The following is a 19,228-nucleotide window of genomic DNA, read 5'->3' as shown; positions in this document are numbered from 1 at the left end:
CAGGGAGGTGCGGGGGGATGCGGCAGATGTGCAGGGAGGTGCGGGGGGATGCGGCAGATGCGCAGGGAGGTGCGGGGGGATGCGGCAGATGCGCAGGGAGGTGCGGGGGGATGCGGCAGATATGCAGGGAGGTGCGGGGGGATGCGGCAGATGCGCAGGGAGGTGCGGGGGGATGCACCAGATGCGCAGGGAGGTGCGGGGGGATGCGGCAGATGCGCAGGGAGGTGCGGGGGGATGCGGCAGATGCGCAGGGAGGTGCGGGGGGATGCGGCAGATGTGCAGGGAGGTGCGGGGGGATGCGGCAGATGTGCAGGGAGGTGCGGGGGGATGCGGCAGATGTGCAGGGAGGTGCGGGGGGATGCGGCAGATGTGCAGGGAGGTGCGGGGGGATGCGGCAGATGTGCAGGGAGGTGCGGGGGGATGCGGCAGATGCGCAGGGAGGTGCGGGGGGATGCGGCAGATGCGCAGGGAGGTGCGGGGGGATGCGGCAGATGCGCAGGGAGGTGCGGGGGGATGCGGCAGATGTGCAGGGAGGTGCGAGGGGATGCAGCAGATGCGCAGGGAGGTGCGGGGGGATGCGGCAGATGCGCAGGGAGGTGCGGGGGGATGCGGCAGATGCGCAGGGAGGTGCGGGGGGATGCAGCAGATGTGCAGGGAGGTGCGGGGGGATGCGGCAGATGTGCAGGGAGGTGCGGGGGGATGCGGCAGATGCGCAGGGAGGTGCGGGGGGATGCAGCAGATGTGCAGGGAGGTGCGGGGGGATGCGGCAGATGCGCAGGGAGGTGCGGGGGGATGCAGCAGATGTGCAGGGAGGTGCGGGGGGATGCGGCAGATGTGCAGGGAGGTGCGGGGGGATGCAGCAGATGTGCAGGGAGGTGCGGGGGGATGCGGCAGATGCGCAGGGAGGTGCGGGGGGATGCAGCAGATGTGCAGGGAGGTGCGGGGGGATGCGGCAGATGTGCAGGGAGGTGCGGGGGGATGCGGCAGATGTGCAGGGAGGTCACTGATTATTCTGTACAGGAGAAATTCATATTTTTCCAAATTTTCGCTAAATCTCAGTTTTTTTCACAAATAATCGCAAAAGATATGGGAGAAATGTCACCAGTAACCTGCAGCACAATGCGTGAGGAGAAAACCGGCTCCGAATCACCGGGATCCGGGGAAGCTGCAGAGTAATCACCTCAGAAAAGGGACGCTGGTCCGGCAGGGGTTAATCCCGCCCGGCCGCCTTGTAATGAGGTAATAACGCTTCCGGTTAGTATACACTGTACGGGGCCGTACATCTCTAATGTGTACGGTATAATGCCGGGGCAGCACCGTGTACTATACTATGTGAATACCAGACACTTACGTCTCACCGACCACAACACGCACAACGTCCTGACTGCTACCGAACTGTTCAAAGAAAGCGCCCAAACTCACTGCGCATGCGTACAGGCACTGAGCGGCTCGAGCTCCCAGTAGGTCACGTGCCTCTGCTCTCACGTGACCACTGTACCCGCGTCTTCCCTTTCCTCCTGGATACCAGGAGGAGGCGCTGTGCTGGCCGGGCTCGGTGTGTGACACTCCAGCTCTACGTCTGTGGCACTGACCCCGTGCTGTCTGGGGAGGGCTCTAGTGGCCGCAGCTGCGTTAGTGCCCTGTGATCACATATACGTCCTGTGGATGGCGCTGTACGCCGGCTTCTGCTCTGGGGTCTGTATTACCGGGGTCTTCACCACTGACAGCCTCGCTCAGTGGAATCTTCCGGGGTCTGCATGCAGGGGATTTTCAATCAGTAGGTTATGCCCTATTCCCTGCCAGGGCTGACGTACTGCTGTCTGTGGGCCCCGGGGACGGGATCTGTACGGGGCAACGCTGCACCCTCCACCCTGTACCCTGCACGCTCCACCCTGTACCCTGCACCCTCCACCCTGTACCCTGCACGCTCCACCCTGTACCCTGCACGCTCCACCCTGCCCCCTGCACGCTCCACCCTGCCCCCTGCACGCTCCACCCTGTACCCTGCACGCTCCACCCTGTACCCTGCACCCTCCACCCTGTACCCTGCACGCTCCACCCTGCCCCCTGCACGCTCCACCCTGTACCCTGCACGCTCCACCCTGTACCCTGCACCCTCCACCCTGTACCCTGCACGCTCCACCCTGTACCCTGCACGCTCCACCCTGTACCCTCCACCCTGTACCCTGCACGCTCCACCCTGTACCCTGCACGCTCCACCCTGTACCCTGCACGCTCCACCCTGTACCCTGCACGCTCCACCCTGTACCCTGCCCACTGCACGCTCCACCCTGCCCCCTGCACGCTCCACCCTGTACCCTGCACGCTCCACCCTGTACCCTGCACGCTCCACCCTGTACCCTGCACGCTTCACCCTGTACCCTGCCCACTGCACCCTGCCCCCTGCACACTCCACCCTGCCCCCTGCACGCTCCACCCTGTACCCTGCACGCTCCACCCTGTACCCTGCACCCTCCACCCTGTACGCTCCACCCTGTACCCTGCACGCTTCACCCTGTACCCTGCACCCTCCACCCTGTACCCTGCACGCTTCACCCTGTACCCTGCCCACTGCACGCTCCACCCTGTACCCTGCACCCTCCACCCTGTACGCTTCACCCTGCCCCCTGCACCCTCCACCCTGCCGCCCCGCTCATTGTCACATCTGCGGGACCCCAGAGATCGCCACTGTGTAATTTCACAGTCAGTATGCAAAACAGTAGGCTGGTGACTGAAGGCACAGAGACCTGTCAGAGGCCAGAGATAGGAATGCATGATTAGAGCACGAGCAGAACTGAAAATAAAGATTATAAAAGAACCACTGGACGGATTTCATCACCCAGGTATCATATTAATCAGTGTAATGTCGCCCACCTGACAGTGTATGTGGTTTACTGAGCACAATCCTGCTGACAGGTGCACTTTAAGTTTCTGAACTATTCTCATTTATAGCTTGGTTTCCTTTATGCAAAGCAAGTAAAATGTACAACGCATTAATAAAAATCTGCTCTTTGTCTCGTATGCTATATTATTACTGGATTCTAGTGCAAGCAATTTCTTTCTGTCAACCAGAATTTGTCAGCAGGATTTCACCCCCCAAACTATTTATATGCACATGCTGCTCTTTCAAAGACATGTCCAGCAATAGCTTTACATGGCCGGTCTGTTCCTCCGTTACTGAGAAATCAGCATTTGAATTGATATGCAAATAGATAGGGTAGAGCGAAAGCCTCTGTCACTCCAGCTCTATTCCTGACCCAGCGCCTCCACTTCCTGCTGAACTGATGGCCTCTGTGTGACTTCAGGCAAATGAGTCCTCCGTCAAGCAGGATGAGGTGGCATTAGGCAGGGAATAGAGCTGGAGTGACAGAGGCTTCAGATCTACCATAGTCCTTGAGCCTCATTTCCATATCAATTGAAAAACTGAATTCTCATCATTGGGAAAGAGCCAGACGGCTATATAACTCAAACGAGGATCACATCGCAGTGCACGGACTGGTCGGCGGCTCTCCCGACCCCAGCGTGACAGCTGCATAGAAATACATGCCATCTCGCTCGGGTCAGGAGTGCTGCTGGTCAGTCCGAGCATTGCAATGCGTTCGTCGATCGTGTTATACAGCCGTCTGACTCTTCCCTTGGAGGACTGGACAAACCATGTAAAGGTGTTGCTGGACTTGCCAATAGTCTTAGTGATTGACTGCAGCGCTGTTGAAATAATGTCAGCGCTGCAGACAATAACAGACACCAGGGCAGCAGTGAAGTGACGGAGACTTTTTTTTTAAAAAAACTGCACCTGGGGACAGAGATTTTCTGAAAATAGAAAATCACTTTAACGGGGTCGTCCACTACAGAGGGTAGAGAGCATTATAATAGAAAGAACTAGAGGTGCGTTCAGACTTGTAAAAAATTCACAGTGGAATACAGCACTAGCAAAACGCATGAGATTTTTACAGTCCCATCCACACAATGCTTTTACTTCCAGGGTGGATATTGACCTATTTTATAGATTTTTCAATCAGCAGCATCTTCAGTTTCACTAATATGTTCGTTGCCTTCTTACTGCATAGTTTCCCTATAGATGTGACCGGGAGACTTAGAGCCACAGTGAAAAACACCCCGGAGATTGTTGCGGAAATGAGGCAAAATCAATAATTGGTAGAACTGAAAAAAAAGTTGAAAAAACATTTTCACATCTACTGGTGATTCCTCTGATCCTAGCAGAGGCCGGAAGTAATGACCCCGACCACCAGTCACCTGATCACTGAGGCCGCTGAAGTGGTCGGGACATCACTTCTAATCATGGCAATCAGAGCAGAGGGGGATTACAGTGATGCATTCCTTCATTCCCTCTTCCCTTTTCTCTTTCTTTTCCTTCATCCCTTCCCCGTCTTTTCTTTCACTTTTCTTGATTCCCTCCCTCTTTCCTCTTTTCCTTCCCTCCTTTTTTCTTCTCTACTTCTCTCATTTCTTTTTCTTCCTCTCTTCATTCCCTCTTTCCTTTCACTCTTCCCCCTCTTTTCTTTCTTTTTACTTCCTCTCTTCTTTCCTTCCTTTCTCTCTTCCCTCCTTTCACAATTCATAGGACAGATACATTTTGACACGTGCCATGGGATTTGCCAGGAACATCAGCCAGATGCAGGACCCCCATGGATCTCGAGTCTGTGGGTTGTCCATGGAGTGGGGTAGTGGGGACATGCCGGCTCTCTCCGTGCATTGCTGGGAGCACGGAATAAAGCTGCACTCCCGACCTCTATAGCAGTGAATGGGGAGAGCCGGCCGCCTGTAGAATGGCTCTGTTGTCTCACCTTAGAAAACTCAGTTAAAGTGACTTTAACTACTACTTTGATTACCGGTGTGAGGTAGTAAATGTCATGTGTGACTATTGGGGGTAGTAGTTACAAGGAGGTCAGAAAGAAATAATTGCAGGGTGTCCAGTGATTTGTGATAAGAAATTCCGGATTAATGGTGATGAGAAAGAGGATTCCTGAATTCGTAATGAGGCTGGTGCCAATAGGACTGGCAGAGCAGGGGGATGTGTGACCAGATTATCCTGCTGATGGAGACGAGCACCATGGAGAGCTCCAGTAAGTGTTGCTGCAGTGATCATCAGTCTCTGTTCTGCGATGTCATCCATTTGTTCTGTATCCTTTTATTATTTCTGTGTACATGAGTATAAAAAACCCTGGTGCTTAACTACTGCACCAGTAAACTAAATGACAGATCGCTGGAATCAGGGTCTCTGCCCCTACATCATAATGCTGACAGATTAAGTGACTCAATAAACCTTAGTCTTTGCTTAAGGAAGAATTGTCTGCAGTGCCCCCTGCTTATGGGGAAGGCTGAGTTTCTCCAACGCCATCTCTCCGCTCAGAAAATGATCAGACACCAGTCGGAGCAAGGGACCCCCTTTCTGGAAATAAGTGTGGGTCATACCTCTGAGATCTGCCACCATATGGCATCATGAGAGAACCATTTTAATAATGAAATTGACATTTAAAGCACCTCTTCAGTGTCTTTTTCTTTATTTCATCCCCGGAGTGCAATCACTAATGTCTTTTACTGCCTTAGTAAAATACTTACCAACAGCAGTCTTCTGCTGTTCCCCCGTGCCGCTCTGGTCCTGCCCCGCCACCCCCGTGCCACTCTGGTCCTGCCCCGCCACCCCCGTGCCACTCTGGCCCTGCCCCGCCACCCAATGGCTGTAACAGAAGCAGTTTGTTCGCTGAAGGGCTTAAGAGCAGTACAATAATGAGAGTCTGCAGGCAGCAGTGAAGCATGGTGGAGGGTCTTTGTAGATCAGGACCTGCATTTCAGCAAATGGAGTTGGAGATTGTCAGGATTAATGAGGGTCCATGAGTGACCACCGCGTCTATGGTCCTCAATATTGCCCCTTTCTTGGTACTTCTTGAACAGCAGATCTTGAAATCTTTGCCTGAGAGAGACTTTGCTGATGCATTATAACTACCTTGTGTCTTGTTGCTCTGCCCAGTCTTGTTATAATGTATGAAATTAGAACCTCACATTTATGGCTGGAGAAAAATGGGTTAATTCTGCGCTGCCAATCGATGAATGATGAACAGAAGACAGATCCAGGAATGCGGTATATTTGTCAACACGTTTTGATGTCTCACACTTCATCAGGACAAACCATAGTTTTCATCAGTCATGATGGCAGCGCAGAATTAACCCATTTTTCACCAGCCTTTGATCTTCTCTAAATCGTGGGCCTAACCGTGTAGGTCATATGTCGGAAAGAGATAATTAAAAATCCATAACGCAGACACAGTTCTGGGTTGTCTTTATTTTGTTGCATCTGTGCTCCGTGGTGCCGTACATGGATGAATATTATGACAGGGTAGACAGACTATGGTTTCATCTCCGGTGATTTGTAAGGTCTTTGTGAATGATAATTGAAATGGACTTCACTGTAACCCACCATCCGCTCATGTCAGCACGACATGGTAATGCAGACTCCTGTCCACATCCGTTCTGGCTACGTTGCTTGCCGGCAGAATCTTGGCTGTCGTTGACGTTCCACCGCTCCGGCTCACAGTCTACGTTGGTAATATTAAGCATGTCTCCAGCCTATTTCCCAGAGACTTTCCTGAGGTACCGAATAAAAGATTACTTAATAATATGAAGTCAAATGGAAGATTATAAAACAACTCCGAGGAATCCTTATAAACTGTGTTGTGAAGACAGCCAATCTGGTGGTTAAGATACCTTGATCTTCTTGGGGTCCCGAGGGATGGCCCCATTTTCACCTTGTGTCGCCTTCTTCTCACGCAATTCCTCTTCAGGTTGGCGTGAAACAAGCAGGCGACAAGTGAGGAGAATCCCAAAAACAAGCGCATGGGCATATCGTTTCAAGGGATCGCCGACAAGCTGGTGGAAGAAGAGAACAACGAGGACTAGAAGAAGAAGGACAAAATTGGCAACATCTTTAGGACGTCCAGGGACTAACGTCAGGACAATTCCACTTGCAAGTTCCAGGGAGCCAACGGTTTTCCTTAATAGCACAGAGGTAATGCCAAGATGCTTCAGTCCTGGGAGAGCCTTCAGGTAACTTTTATATGCCCGTTTCTACAAGAAAAAGGAAGCCGGAAATCAGTGAATGGCCAACACCTCCATTTGTAATATTCTATACATAGGTGCGGTATAGTCATTGGTGGACACAGACAGAAGAGGCCCGTGTAAGATGTGATCGCGGGGCGCTCATGGGTTGTCATGACAGCCGGGGGTCTGCCGAAGACCTCCATGTCTGTCATTACGATCCCCCTATGAAGCAAATACGTGACCGGCGTTCATAGGAGATTGTAATTTTCTGTATACATAGCAGGGCATCAGCTCTGCCATGTATACTACAAGTGAGCAGACGATCACACCTTCAAGTCCCCTAAGGGGACTATTGAATACAGTAAGTTTAGAAATATGAAAAAAAAAAAAAAAAAACCATCCCCTTTTGCCCCATTAAAAAGAAAACTCATATTTGGTATCGCTGCATCAGATCTATCAAAATAAAAAATAAATTAAATGGAATAATGGGAAATAAATTCCAGCACCAGAATGTACGGTTTTTCGGTCGCCTCAACATTGCAAATAAAATGCAATAACAGGCCTGGATGCCGAAACAGTTGTAAGCAATGAGAGAGGGAGAGTCAGCTGACGAGGAGTGCATTATACTGTACAGAGGCCCAGGGCGAGTGCATGATACTGTATGGAGGACTATGGGCAGTGCATTATACTATATGGAGGACTATGGAGTGCATTATACTATATGGAGGACTATGGGGAGTGCATTATACTATATGGAGGACTATGGGGAGTGCATTATACTGTACAGAGGCCCAGGGCGAGTGCATGATACTGTATGGAGGACTATGGGCAGTGCATTATACTATATGGAGGACTATGGGGAGTGCATTATACTGTATGGAGGACTATAGAGTGTATTATACTATATGGAGGACTATAGGGGCTGCATTATAAAATATGGGGAATATTACACTATATAGAGGCCTATGTGGAGTGCATTATACTATATAGAGGACTATGGGGAGTGCATTATACGATATGGAAGCCTATGGGGAGTGCATTATACTATATTGAGGACTACAGGGGGTGGTGCATTATACTATATAGAGGACTATGGGGAATCCAATGTACTATATGTAGGCCTATAGGGGGTGCATTATAATATATGGAGGCATACGGGGAGTGTATTATACTATATGGAGGACGATGGGGAGTGCATTATACTATATGGAGTACTATGGGGGGGGGGTGCATTATTGTCACGCACAGTGTAGGAAAGAAAGTGCGACACAAAGGGATGCGGGGAAGGAAGCCCAAACACTAGGGAAAGGGGCAGTGGAGACCTCCTAGGCTGATCACCCTGTCAACCCCTACCGTCCCTATATTAGTTCCTTCCCAATCGCCTGTATTTCCTTAGCGCTTGGCCCTAGATAAGGAAGGGGAGGGGGAATGTGCGCTAGTTGATCCCCACTGACAGCTAAAGACAGCAAGGGGAGACAGACACGGGGGAAGTAGCTTAGCTTGAGTCGACTTCAGAGAGATGGCACACACGTCCTCTTAGCACCAGAGGGGAAGTAAGAACTGCACTTGCTCCAAGCCTTCACAAGCAGTCATGTGAATATCATTGGTGCTTCCTTATTGCAAAGTGAAAGTATTTATACACACATGCCAGGGTGTTAAAGGGAATCTGTCACCCCCTGGGACCTATCAGACCTCTACAATGGGCATACAGGTGATAGAAATGTGAATCTATACTTACCTGTATGTCCCATATTAGCGATCTGGTTGCTGTGAAATTGCTTTTTATTAAATTATTATAATATACATTAAATAATGTATGCTAAGCTTTGCGTCCGGGGGACACCAAAAAATCCCCGCCTACCAGCCCTATTTCCATACTCACCCCACTTCCCCTGGGCCCTGTGACGTGCAGTTCCCGGCCGGATCCCCCGCCTGCGCAGTTTCCTCTGTATGGACGGCGCTCTTCTTCTTGCCGTCAGTGTAGTGTTGTGCAGCAGGGAACTTGTGCGCAGGCGCTGGGAAGGCAGAGTGACTCACCGCAGGGAGAAGAGCGCCGTCCGTACAGGGGAAACTGCGCAGGCGGGGGATCCAGCCGGAACTGCGCATCACAGGGCCCAGGGGAGGTGGGGCGAGTATGGAAATAGGGCTGGTAGGCGGGGATTTCTTGGTGTCCGGGGGACGCGAAGCTTAGCAGGAATAAATTAATTAAAAAGCAATTACACAGCAACCAGACCGCTAATATGGGCCATACAGGTGAGTATAGATTCACATTTCTATCACCTGTATGCCCATATTAGCGGTCTGAAAAGTCCCAGGGGGTGACAGATTCCCTTTAATTAGCAGGCGGGAGGTAGCCGCTGGGTCCTAGAGAGAGACAGATCTAAGAAGGTGTCTGTAATGCCAAAAGAGAGATCTTCTGCAACCAACTGCAGGGCGGCTGTCACATCTGACACACCCGTGACAATTATACTGTATGGAGCCTATTAAGGGGTCCATCATACAGTGTGGGGATTACAGTGAGGGGGCTAATATGGGGTCTCTGTACATTGGGGGCCATTATACCCTTTGATGGCTACTAAGGGGTCAGTATACTGTGTGGGGCGTACTATACAGTGCATAGGAGAGCATCCTACTATGTATAGAAGAGCTGTACATGGGGGGGGGGGGGGGAGAGACTTGGGACATTATTAAATGTTAGGTGGGTACTTATTGTTATAGGGGAACTCAGGTTATTATGACTGTCAGAGGGGCACACAGAGGGCACGATTACTTTATATGGGGCACAACGTGGGCACTGTTTTCTAGGGCACTTGCACACGGCATTACTATATTCTAGAGGGTTGTTTTACTATCTTGAGAGCGCACAGCAGGTGCAGTAATAGGGACACGTACAGCAACAGAGGCTCAGTATAGGGTATCAGCAGGATGAGGAGTTTGTGCAGGTTGGGAATAGATGGGGCCTGAAATGTGAGAAGTCAGGTGTTTTCATTGTAATCTGTGCAGACGAGTCGTGGCTGGAGAAGTTGTCATGACGGTCTGGGCCAGATGGAAAAGACTGGAAAAGTGAACGACTCCATCAGAAAGGACATCAGCTGTAAATCACCATTTATAACTGTACTGTAATCACTTGTATGTTCTGCAGCCCTGGTATCTACCACTATATGGTCACAATATGGCGATAATATCAGTGCTGGTCTTTGTATAGAGATTATTTTCAGTAACAGCACGGTCATCTGCGGAGGTTCTCCTACATCCACTATTAGGGCAGTTTCACACATCTGGATATTTTCAGTACTGGAAAAATCCGTACCAGAGATATGTGTCCGTATGTACATGTGTGCCGCATCAGGAGCAGGGCTGTGGAGTCGGTAAGCCAAACCTCCGACTCCACAATTCCCACGACTCCGACCCCCTCATACACGGCTCATGTTTAAGTGATAAATTTACTGCAGCACAGATTCAACTCAGCTAAAAGTCCAGACCCTCAGATCAGGAATAGGACAGACATTTATAGGACATTTCACAACTTTCCCAAATTCTAATGAAAAAAAATATTCCCCACAAACTGCATTGTACTACTGTACCCAATTTATTATATATTTTATGAGTCGGAGTCAGTCCATTTTATACCGACTCCACCAAAATGGGCTCCGACTCCACAGCCCTGATCAGGATCACACGTACCGGCGTTTGGGAATCAGTGTACAGTTAGCGCTGTTCCCAAGCGCCAGGTGCTGAATGCTACCCTCATCATTGTCCCTTGCTCGCGCTGTGATCAGCACATGCAAGGGACAATGTAGGGAGTAGTAGTGTCTGCTCTCGCAGTGTCCCTGTGTAAAAATAAGAATAAAATCCTTATACTCACCTGTCCTAAGTGTCCCCCGATGTAATCCTCTGACGCTGAGGAGAATTACTCCTGCAGTGAGCGGCCCCGGAGCTGCGCTGAGCTAAGGAGCAGTGTCCTGTCACTCAGTGAGCTCCGCTCAGTGCAGGGCCCCGCTCGCTGGAGCAGCTCATTCTCCCCAGCCGTGAGAGGATTACAGCGGGGGACATCTCCGGACAGGCGAGTATAAGGATTTTATTATTTTATTCTTACACATGGACACTGAGAGTAGACTACTACTACTCCCAACATTGTCCCTTGCTCGTGCTGATCACAGATACTTCTGATCTGTGCCTCCGGTGCGATGTGATCATTACCGCGTGGTGCTCCAATGACGTCACGTCAGACTTCAGAAGAGGCGGTGGGACGCAGGCCACAGGCAGTGTGCAGGGCCCCCCATCTGTCCCGATGTGGCTGATGGAGCAGGGTCCTGTGGACAGATTTGCTCATCTCTAGTTACAAGCGTTCATTCCTGGGGCAAAGAGGATGTGAGTGGGTCAGAGTCACATGACGAGATGCCTGGTGGCCCCCAATGATTGCACACGGGCCCCATGAGCAGATATGGGTCTATGGGCAGCAGTGACAAACACAGGGGGCTGGGGTCTCACATGCCATTGTAGAGAGGGCATCGTATAGTGGCACCAGCTTTAGTTTTTGATAGAGTGCCTCGGGTGTGAGAGCGTCGGCTCATGTTATAGCTGCCAGGACACAGACACAACAACTGTGCAAAAATGTCACCTAATCACATAGGATACAGAGAAGGCGTACGGCCTGGTTCACATTAGCACAATGGCAGGGATCCCTTCAGAATTACCAAAAAGACCCTGACAGCCGCTCACTGCCAGGCTGAAGCAGAATGTATAGGATCCCAGACGCATCAGCCTTTTAGGATTTTTTTTTTACCAATTGCAATAACATCAGACGTTATTCGGTTTTATACTATTTTTTCTTTAAGTTGATTTAAGGATGTAACAAAATAATGTACGACGGCGAAGAAAACTCATCTCATCCAGAAAAGGATGATTGTCATCGCTGGGCTGGAGGCGGCTGAGACCATCTGTGCGAGGAGACCCCCAGAGAGGAACAGGCGGATAACAGGGCTGGGTATATACAGTATATCCGAGAAGACCCCCAGAGAGGAGCGGGCGGATAACAGGGCTGGGTATATACAGTATATCCGAGAAGACCCCTAGAGAGGAGCGGGCGGATAACAGGGCTGGGTATATACAGTATATCCGAGAAGACCCCCAGAGAGGAGCGGGCGGATAACAGGGCTGGGTATATACAGTATATCCGAGAAGACCCCCAGAGAGGAGCGGGCGGATAACAGGGCTGGGTATATACAGTATATCCGAGAAGACCCCCAGAGGGAAGCAAGTGGATAACGGGGCTGGGTATATACAGTATATCCGAGAAGACCCCCAGAGAGGAGCGGGCGGATAACAGGGCTGGGTATATACAGTATATCCGAGAAGACCCCCAGAGGGAAGCAGGTAGATAACAGGGCTGGGTATATACAGTATATCCGAGGAGACCCCCGGAGAGGAGTAGGCGGATAACAGGGCTGGGTATATACAGTATATCAGAGAAGACCCCCAGAGGGAAGCAGGTGGATAACAGGGCTGGGTATATACAGTATATCCGAGAAGACCCCCAGAGGGAAGCAGGTGGATAACGGGGCTGGGTATATACAGTATATCCGAGAAGACCCCCGGAGAGGAGCAGGCGGATAACAGGGCTGGGTATATACAATATATCCGAGAAGACCCCCAGAGGGAAGCAAGTGGATAACGGGGCTGGGTATATACAGTATATCCGAGAAGACCCCCAGAGAGGAGCGGGCGGATAACAGGGCTGGGTATATACAGTATATCCGAGAAGACCCCCAGAGGGAAGCAGGTAGATAACAGGGCTGGGTATATACAGTATATCCGAGGAGACCCCCGGAGAGGAGCAGGCGGATAACAGGGCTGGGTATATACAGTATATCAGAGAAGACCCCCAGAGGGAAGCAGGTGGATAACAGGGCTGGGTATATACAGTATATCCGAGAAGACCCCCAGAGGGAAGCAGGTGGATAACGGGGCTGGGTATATACAGTATATCCGAGAAGACCCCCAGAGGTAAGCAGGTGGATAACGGGGCTGGGTATATACAGTATATCCGAGAAGACCCCCGGAGAGGAGCGGGCGGATAACAGGGCTGGGTATATACAGTATATCAGAGAAGACCCCCAGAGGGAAGCAGGTGGATAACAGGGCTGGGTATATACAGTATATCCGAGAAGACCCCCAGAGGGAAGCAGGTGGATAACGGGGCTGGGTATATACAGTATATCCGAGAAGACCCCCAGAGAGGAGCGGGCGGATAACAGGGCTGGGTATATACAGTATATCCGAGAAGACCCCCAGAGGGAAGCAGGTAGATAACAGGGCTGGGTATATACAGTATATCCGAGGAGACCCCCGGAGAGGAGCAGGCGGATAACAGGGCTGGGTATATACAGTATATCAGAGAAGACCCCCAGAGGGAAGCAGGTGGATAACAGGGCTGGGTATATACAGTATATCCGAGAAGACCCCCAGAGGGAAGCAGGTGGATAACAGGGCTGGGTATATACAGTATATCCGAGAAGACCCCCAGAGGGAAGCAGGTGGATAACGGGGCTGGGTATATACAGTATATCCGAGAAGACCCCCGGAGAGGAGCGGGCGGATAACAGGGCTGGGTATATACAGTATATCAGAGAAGACCCCCAGAGGGAAGCAGGTGGATAACAGGGCTGGGTATATACAGTATATCCGAGAAGACCCCCAGAGGGAAGCAGGTGGATAACGGGGCTGGGTATATACAGTATATCCGAGAAGACCCCAGAGGGAAGCAGGTGGATAACGGGGCTGGGTATATACAGTATATCCGAGGAGACCCCCAGAGGGAAGGAGGTGGATAACGGGGCTGGGTATATACAGTATATCCGAGAAGACCCCCGGAGAGGAGCAGGCGGATAACAGGGCTGGGTATATACAGTATATCCGAGGAGACCCCCGGAGAGGAGCGGGCGGATAACGGAGCTGGGTATATACAGTATATCCGAGGAGACCCCCGGAGAGGAGCGGGCAGATAACAGGGCTGGGTATATACAGTATATCCGAGAAGACCCCCAGAGGGAAGCAGGTGGATAACGGGGCTGGGTATATACAGTATATCCGAGGAGACCCCCGGAGAGGAGCGGGCGGATAACAGGGCTGGGTATATACAGTATATCAGAGAAGACCCCCAGAGGGAAGCAGGTGGATAACAGGGCTGGGTATATACAGTATATCCGAGAAGACCCCCAGAGGGAAGCAGGTGGATAACGGGGCTGGGTATATACAGTATATCCGAGGAGACCCCCAGAGGGAAGCAGGTGGATAATGGGGCTGGGTATATACAGTATATCCGAGAAGACCCCCGGAGAGGAGCAGGTGGATAACAGGGCTGGGTATATACAGTATATCCGAGAAGACCCCCAGAGGGAAGCAGGTGGATAACGGGGCTGGGTATATACAGTATATCCGAGAAGACCCCCAGAGGGAAGCAGGTGGATAACGGGGCTGGGTATATACAGTATATCCGAGGAGACCCCCAGAGGGAAGCAGGTGGATAACAGGGCTGGGTATATACAGTATATCCGAGAAGACCCCCAGAGAGGAGGAGGAGGAGGAGGAGGAGGAGGGTGTGTGTCCCCATCACCTCCTCCCCTATATCCCTATCCCCCGCAGTCTCCGCCAAGCAGCATCATCCGCCGTCCCGTATACCGGGGAGGCTGCGCATTACGGAGGTCTCGGCCCCCTCTGCAGCCGGAGCACCGGGCAGTCCTGTGCACGGACCGGGATGCAGCCGGGACCGGTACGGTACCGCAGCCTCTTACCATCTCGCTGTACGCGTCCTTGCTGAGTTTAGGTGTCAGCTTTATAGTTCCCATAAAAACGAAGAAAAGTCCGAGCGCCGCGGACAGGGCGAATATGGTGACGGTCCTCGGAGACGCCATCTGTGGCCGCCGATGCGCACGGTGAGCGCTCCCCTAGAATAACACACGGCGCTTTATTATAGGGACCTGGCGCCTGCGCATTGCGGGGAAGGAGGGAAACCCGCGCGGTCCTAGCGCCTCCGGATTGTTTTCTGCTATCTGCAATAGTGATGTAAAGGAGGCCGGCCGTGTAGTACCTTATCCCCTGGCACAGCATATCCCCTGGCACAGCATATCCCCTGGCACAGTTTATCCCCCCTACATCTTCCTCCCCAGAATAACATGCCACAACCTATACACAACATGTAATTCCACCCCCCTCCTGTACATCCACTCCCGGTATAACTTCCCCCCCAATATAACTTCCTCCCCCCTGATATAACCCCCCCACCCCACCCCCACACCGGAACAACTTCCCTCCCCCTCCAGTATAACTTCCCCCCACCCTTCCTGGTATAACTCCCCCCACCACCACCACACCGGTACAACTCCCCCCCCCTCCAGTATAACTTCCCCCCACCCTTCCTGGTATAACTCCCCCCACCACCACCACACCGGTACAACTCCCCCCCCCCCCTCCAGTATAACTTCCCCCCACCCTTCCCCTGGTATAACTTACTCCCCCCCCGGTATAACTTCCCCCTCGTGATATCTTCCCCCTTGATAAAACTTCCCCCCAGTATAACTCCCCCCCCCTCCCCGGTATAACTTCCTATCCCTGAAATTACTTCCCCCCCTGGTGGTATAACTTCCCCCCCCTGGTAGAACTCCCCCCCTGGTATAACTTGGTACAACTCCCCCCTCCTGATATAACTCCCCCCTCCCCCCTGGTATTACTTCTCCCCTGGTATAACTCCCCCCCCTACTGGTATAACTTCCCCCTGATATAACTTCCCCCCTGGTATAACTCCCCCCCCCTGGTATAACTCCCCCTTTCTAGTATAACTTCCCAACTGGTATAACTCCCCCCTCCCTTGGTGTAACTTCCCCCAGATATAACTCCCCCCCCCGGTATAACTTCCCCCCGTATAACTCCCCCCCCCATATAACCCCACCCTGGTATAACTCCTTCCAGGTATAACTTCCCCCCCTGGTATAACTTCCCCCCTGGTATAACTCGGGGGGAGCAGTTATACCGGGGGGGGGCAGTTATATCGGGGGGGGGCCCTGGTATAACTGCCCCCCCGGTATAACTTTCTTCCTGGTATAATTTCCCCCAGGTATAACCCCCCCCCCCTGGTATAGCTTTCACCCCTGGTATAACTCCCCTCCCCCTAGTATAACTCCCCCCTGGCACAACGTCTCCCCTGGTATAACTTCCCCCCTGGTATAACTCGCCCCCCACTGGTATAACTTCCCCTCAATATAACTACCCTCTGGTATAACTTCCCCCCCTGGTATAACTTCCCCCCTGGTATAACTCCCTTCCAAATAACTCCCCCCCATATAACCCCCCCAATATAACCCCCCCGGTATAACTTCTTCCAGGTTTAACTTCCCCCCCTGGTATAACTTCCCCCCTGGTATGTCACCCCCCCTCCCGGTATAACTCTCCCCCGGTATAACTTTCCCCCTGGTATAATTTCCCACCGGTATAACATCCCCCCCTGGTATAACTCCCCTCCCCCTAGCATAACTCCCCCCCCGGCATAACTTCTCCCCTGGTATAACTCGCCCCCCCACTGGTATAACTTCCCCTCGATATAACTTCCCCCCTGGTATAACTTCCCCCCTGGTATAACTCCCCCCCCGGTATAACTCCCCCCCCACCTGGTATAACTTCCCCCCTGGTATAACTTCCCCCCCTGGTATTACTTCCCCCCCCTGGTATAACTTTCCCCCTGGTATAACTTCTCCCCTGGTATGACTCCCTCCCCCCCGGTATAACATCCCCCCTGGTATAACTCCGTCCTCCCCCGGTATAACTTCCCCACAAAACAACTTCCCCTCTGGTATAACTCCCCCCCATATAACCCCCCCACATATAACTCCCCCCTCCATATAACTCCCCCCTGGTATAACTTCCCCCCTGGTATAATCCCCCCCATTATAACTTCCCCCCTAGTATAACTTTCTCCCTGATATAACTCCCCCCTGGAATAACTACCCCCCAGGTATAACTTCCCCCCTGGTATAATTTCCCCCTGGTATAACTTCCCCACTGGTATAACTTGCCCCCTAGTATAACATCCCCCCATATAACTTCCCCCAGGTATAACTTCCCCCAGGTATAACTTCCCCCCCGGTATAACTTCCCCACTGGTATAACTTCTGCCCCATATAATTCCCCCCTGGTATAACTTCCCCCCTGGTATAACTTCCTCCCTAGTATAACTTCCCTGCCTGGTATAACTTTTCCCCTGATATAACTTCCTCCCTGGTATAACCTCCCTCCCAGTATAATTTTCCCCCGGGTATAACTCCCCCACTGGTATAACTTCCGCCCCATATAACTCCTCCTCCGGTATAACACCCCCCGGTATAACTTCCCCCCCATATAACTTCCCCCTGATATAACTTCCCCCAGGTATAACTCCTCCCCCCGGTATAACTCCCCCCCGGTATAACTTCCCCCCATATAACTTCCCCCTGATATAACTTCCCCCCTGGTATAACTTCCCTGCCTGGTATAACTTCCCCCCTGGTATAACTTCCCCCCTGGTATAACTTCCCTCCTAGTATAACTTCCCCCCCAGTATAACTTCCTCCCTGGTATAACTTCCCTCCCAATATAACTTCCCCCCCTGGTATAACGTACCTCCTGGTATGACTCGCCCCGCAATAACTCCCCCCCCCCCAGTATAACTTCTTCCCTGGTATAACTTCCCCCTGATATAACTTCCCCCAGGTATAACTCCTCCCCCCGGTATAACTCCCCCACTGGTATAACTTCCGCCCCATATAACTCCTCCCCCCGGTATAACTCCCCCCCGGTATAACTTCCCCCCATATAACTTCCCCCTGATATAACTTCCCCCCTGGTATAACTTCCCTGCCTGGTATAACTTCCCCCCTGGTATAACTTCCCCCCTGGTATAACTTCCCTCCTAGTATAACTTCCCCCCCAGTATAACTTCCTCCCTGGTATAACTTCCCTCCCAATATAACTTCCCCCCCTGGTATAACGTACCTCCTGGTATGACTCGCCCCGCAATAACTCCCCCCCCCCAGTATAACTTCTTCCCTGGTATAACTTCCCTTCCTGATATAACTTCCCCTCTGGTATAACTTCCTCCCTGGTATAACTTCCCTCCCAGTATAACTTCCCCCCAGTATAACTTCCCCCCTGGTATAACTTCCTCCCTAGTATAACTTCCCTGCCTGGTATAACTTCCTCCCTGGTATAACCTCCCTCCCAGTATAATTTTCCCCCGGGTATAACTCCCCCACTGGTATAACTTCCGCCCCATATAACTCCTCCCCCGGTATAACTCCCCCCCGGTATAACTTCCCCCCCATATAACTTCCCCCTGATATAACTTCCCCCAGGTATAACTCCTCCCCCCGGTATAACTCCCCCCCGGTATAACTTCCCCCCATATAACTTCCCCCTGATATAACTTCCCGCCTGGTATAACTTCCCTGCCTGGTATAACTTCCCCCCTGGTATAACTTCCCCCCTGGTATAATTTCCCTCCTAGTATAACTTCCCCCCCAGTATAACTTCCTCCCTGGTATAACTTCCCTCCCAATATAACTTCCCCCCCTGGTATAACGTACCTCCTGGTATGACTCGCCCCGCAATAACTACCCCCCCCCCAGTATAACTTCTTCCCTGGTATAACTTCCCTTCCTGATATAACTTCCCCCCTGGTATAACTTCCCTCCTGGTATAACTTCTCCCCTGGTATAACTCCCCCCCCCATATAACTTCCCCTAGGTATAACTTCCCGCCTGATATAACTTCCCTCCTGGTATAACTTCCCCCCGGTATAACTTCCCCCTGTTTTAATTCTCCCTCCTGGTATAACTCCCTCCCCTATATAACCTCCCCCAGGTATAATTCCCTCCCCCTCAGTATAACTCCCTCCCCCCTGGTATAAATAACTTCCCTGCCCGATATAACTCCCTCCCCTATATAACCTCCCCCAGGTATAATTCCCTCCCCCTCAGTATAACTCCCTCCCCCCTGGTATAAATAACTTCCCTGCCCGATATAACTTTCCCCCCTGGTATAACTCCCCCCCCGACATAACTTTCCCCCTGGTATAACTTCCCCCCTGGTATAACTTCTCCCCTGGTATAACTCTGCCCCCATATAACTTCTCCCCTGGTATAAC

The 19,228-nt window shown here is 51.7% G+C and overlaps 2 protein-coding genes across 13 annotated transcripts in view; both read right to left on the bottom strand.

Moving 5' to 3' along the window:
* Positions 1 to 1,925, bottom strand: part of CENPI (centromere protein I) — a 154,276-nt gene extending 152,351 nt beyond the window's left edge. For 7 of the 12 annotated variants that reach the window (XM_073639686.1, XM_073639683.1, XM_073639684.1 and 4 more), the window contains exon 1: positions 1,352 to 1,582. The gene's annotated coding sequence lies outside the window, so the exon portion shown is untranslated. The other 5 variants (XM_073639689.1, XM_073639688.1, XM_073639685.1 and 2 more) reach the window with 4 other exon arrangements.
* Positions 1,926 to 6,284: 4,359 nt separating this feature from the next.
* TMEM35A (transmembrane protein 35A) lies at positions 6,285 to 15,075 on the bottom strand. The gene is made up of 2 exons (XM_073637747.1): positions 14,850 to 15,075; positions 6,285 to 7,083 (listed from the first exon to the last, which is right to left on the bottom strand). The coding sequence occupies exons 1-2, from the start codon at positions 14,967 to 14,969 to the stop codon at positions 6,715 to 6,717; spliced, it is 489 nt and encodes a 162-aa protein (XP_073493848.1). The 5' UTR covers positions 14,970 to 15,075; the 3' UTR covers positions 6,285 to 6,714.
* Between the last annotated feature and the right edge of the window lie 4,153 nt (positions 15,076 to 19,228).

The sequence above is a fragment of the Phyllobates terribilis genome, unplaced genomic scaffold (assembly GCF_046119375.1).
Source record: "Phyllobates terribilis strain yellow unplaced genomic scaffold, ASM4611937v1 Scaffold_7__3_contigs__length_470593459, whole genome shotgun sequence".
Classification (NCBI taxonomy): Eukaryota; Metazoa; Chordata; class Amphibia; order Anura; family Dendrobatidae; genus Phyllobates; species Phyllobates terribilis.
Note: the sequence above shows the minus strand (reverse complement) of the source record. Positions and strands in the feature narration are given on the sequence as shown.

Coding starts and splice junctions, on each gene's coding strand:
- TMEM35A (XM_073637747.1), bottom strand. CDS start 14,969: ATGGCGTCTCCGAGGACCGTCACCATATTCGCCCTGTCCGCGGCGCTC. Junction 7,084..14,849: donor AGGACGCGTACAGCGAGATG/GTAAGAGGCTGC, acceptor TTTTTCTTGTAG/AAACGGGCATATAAAAGTTA.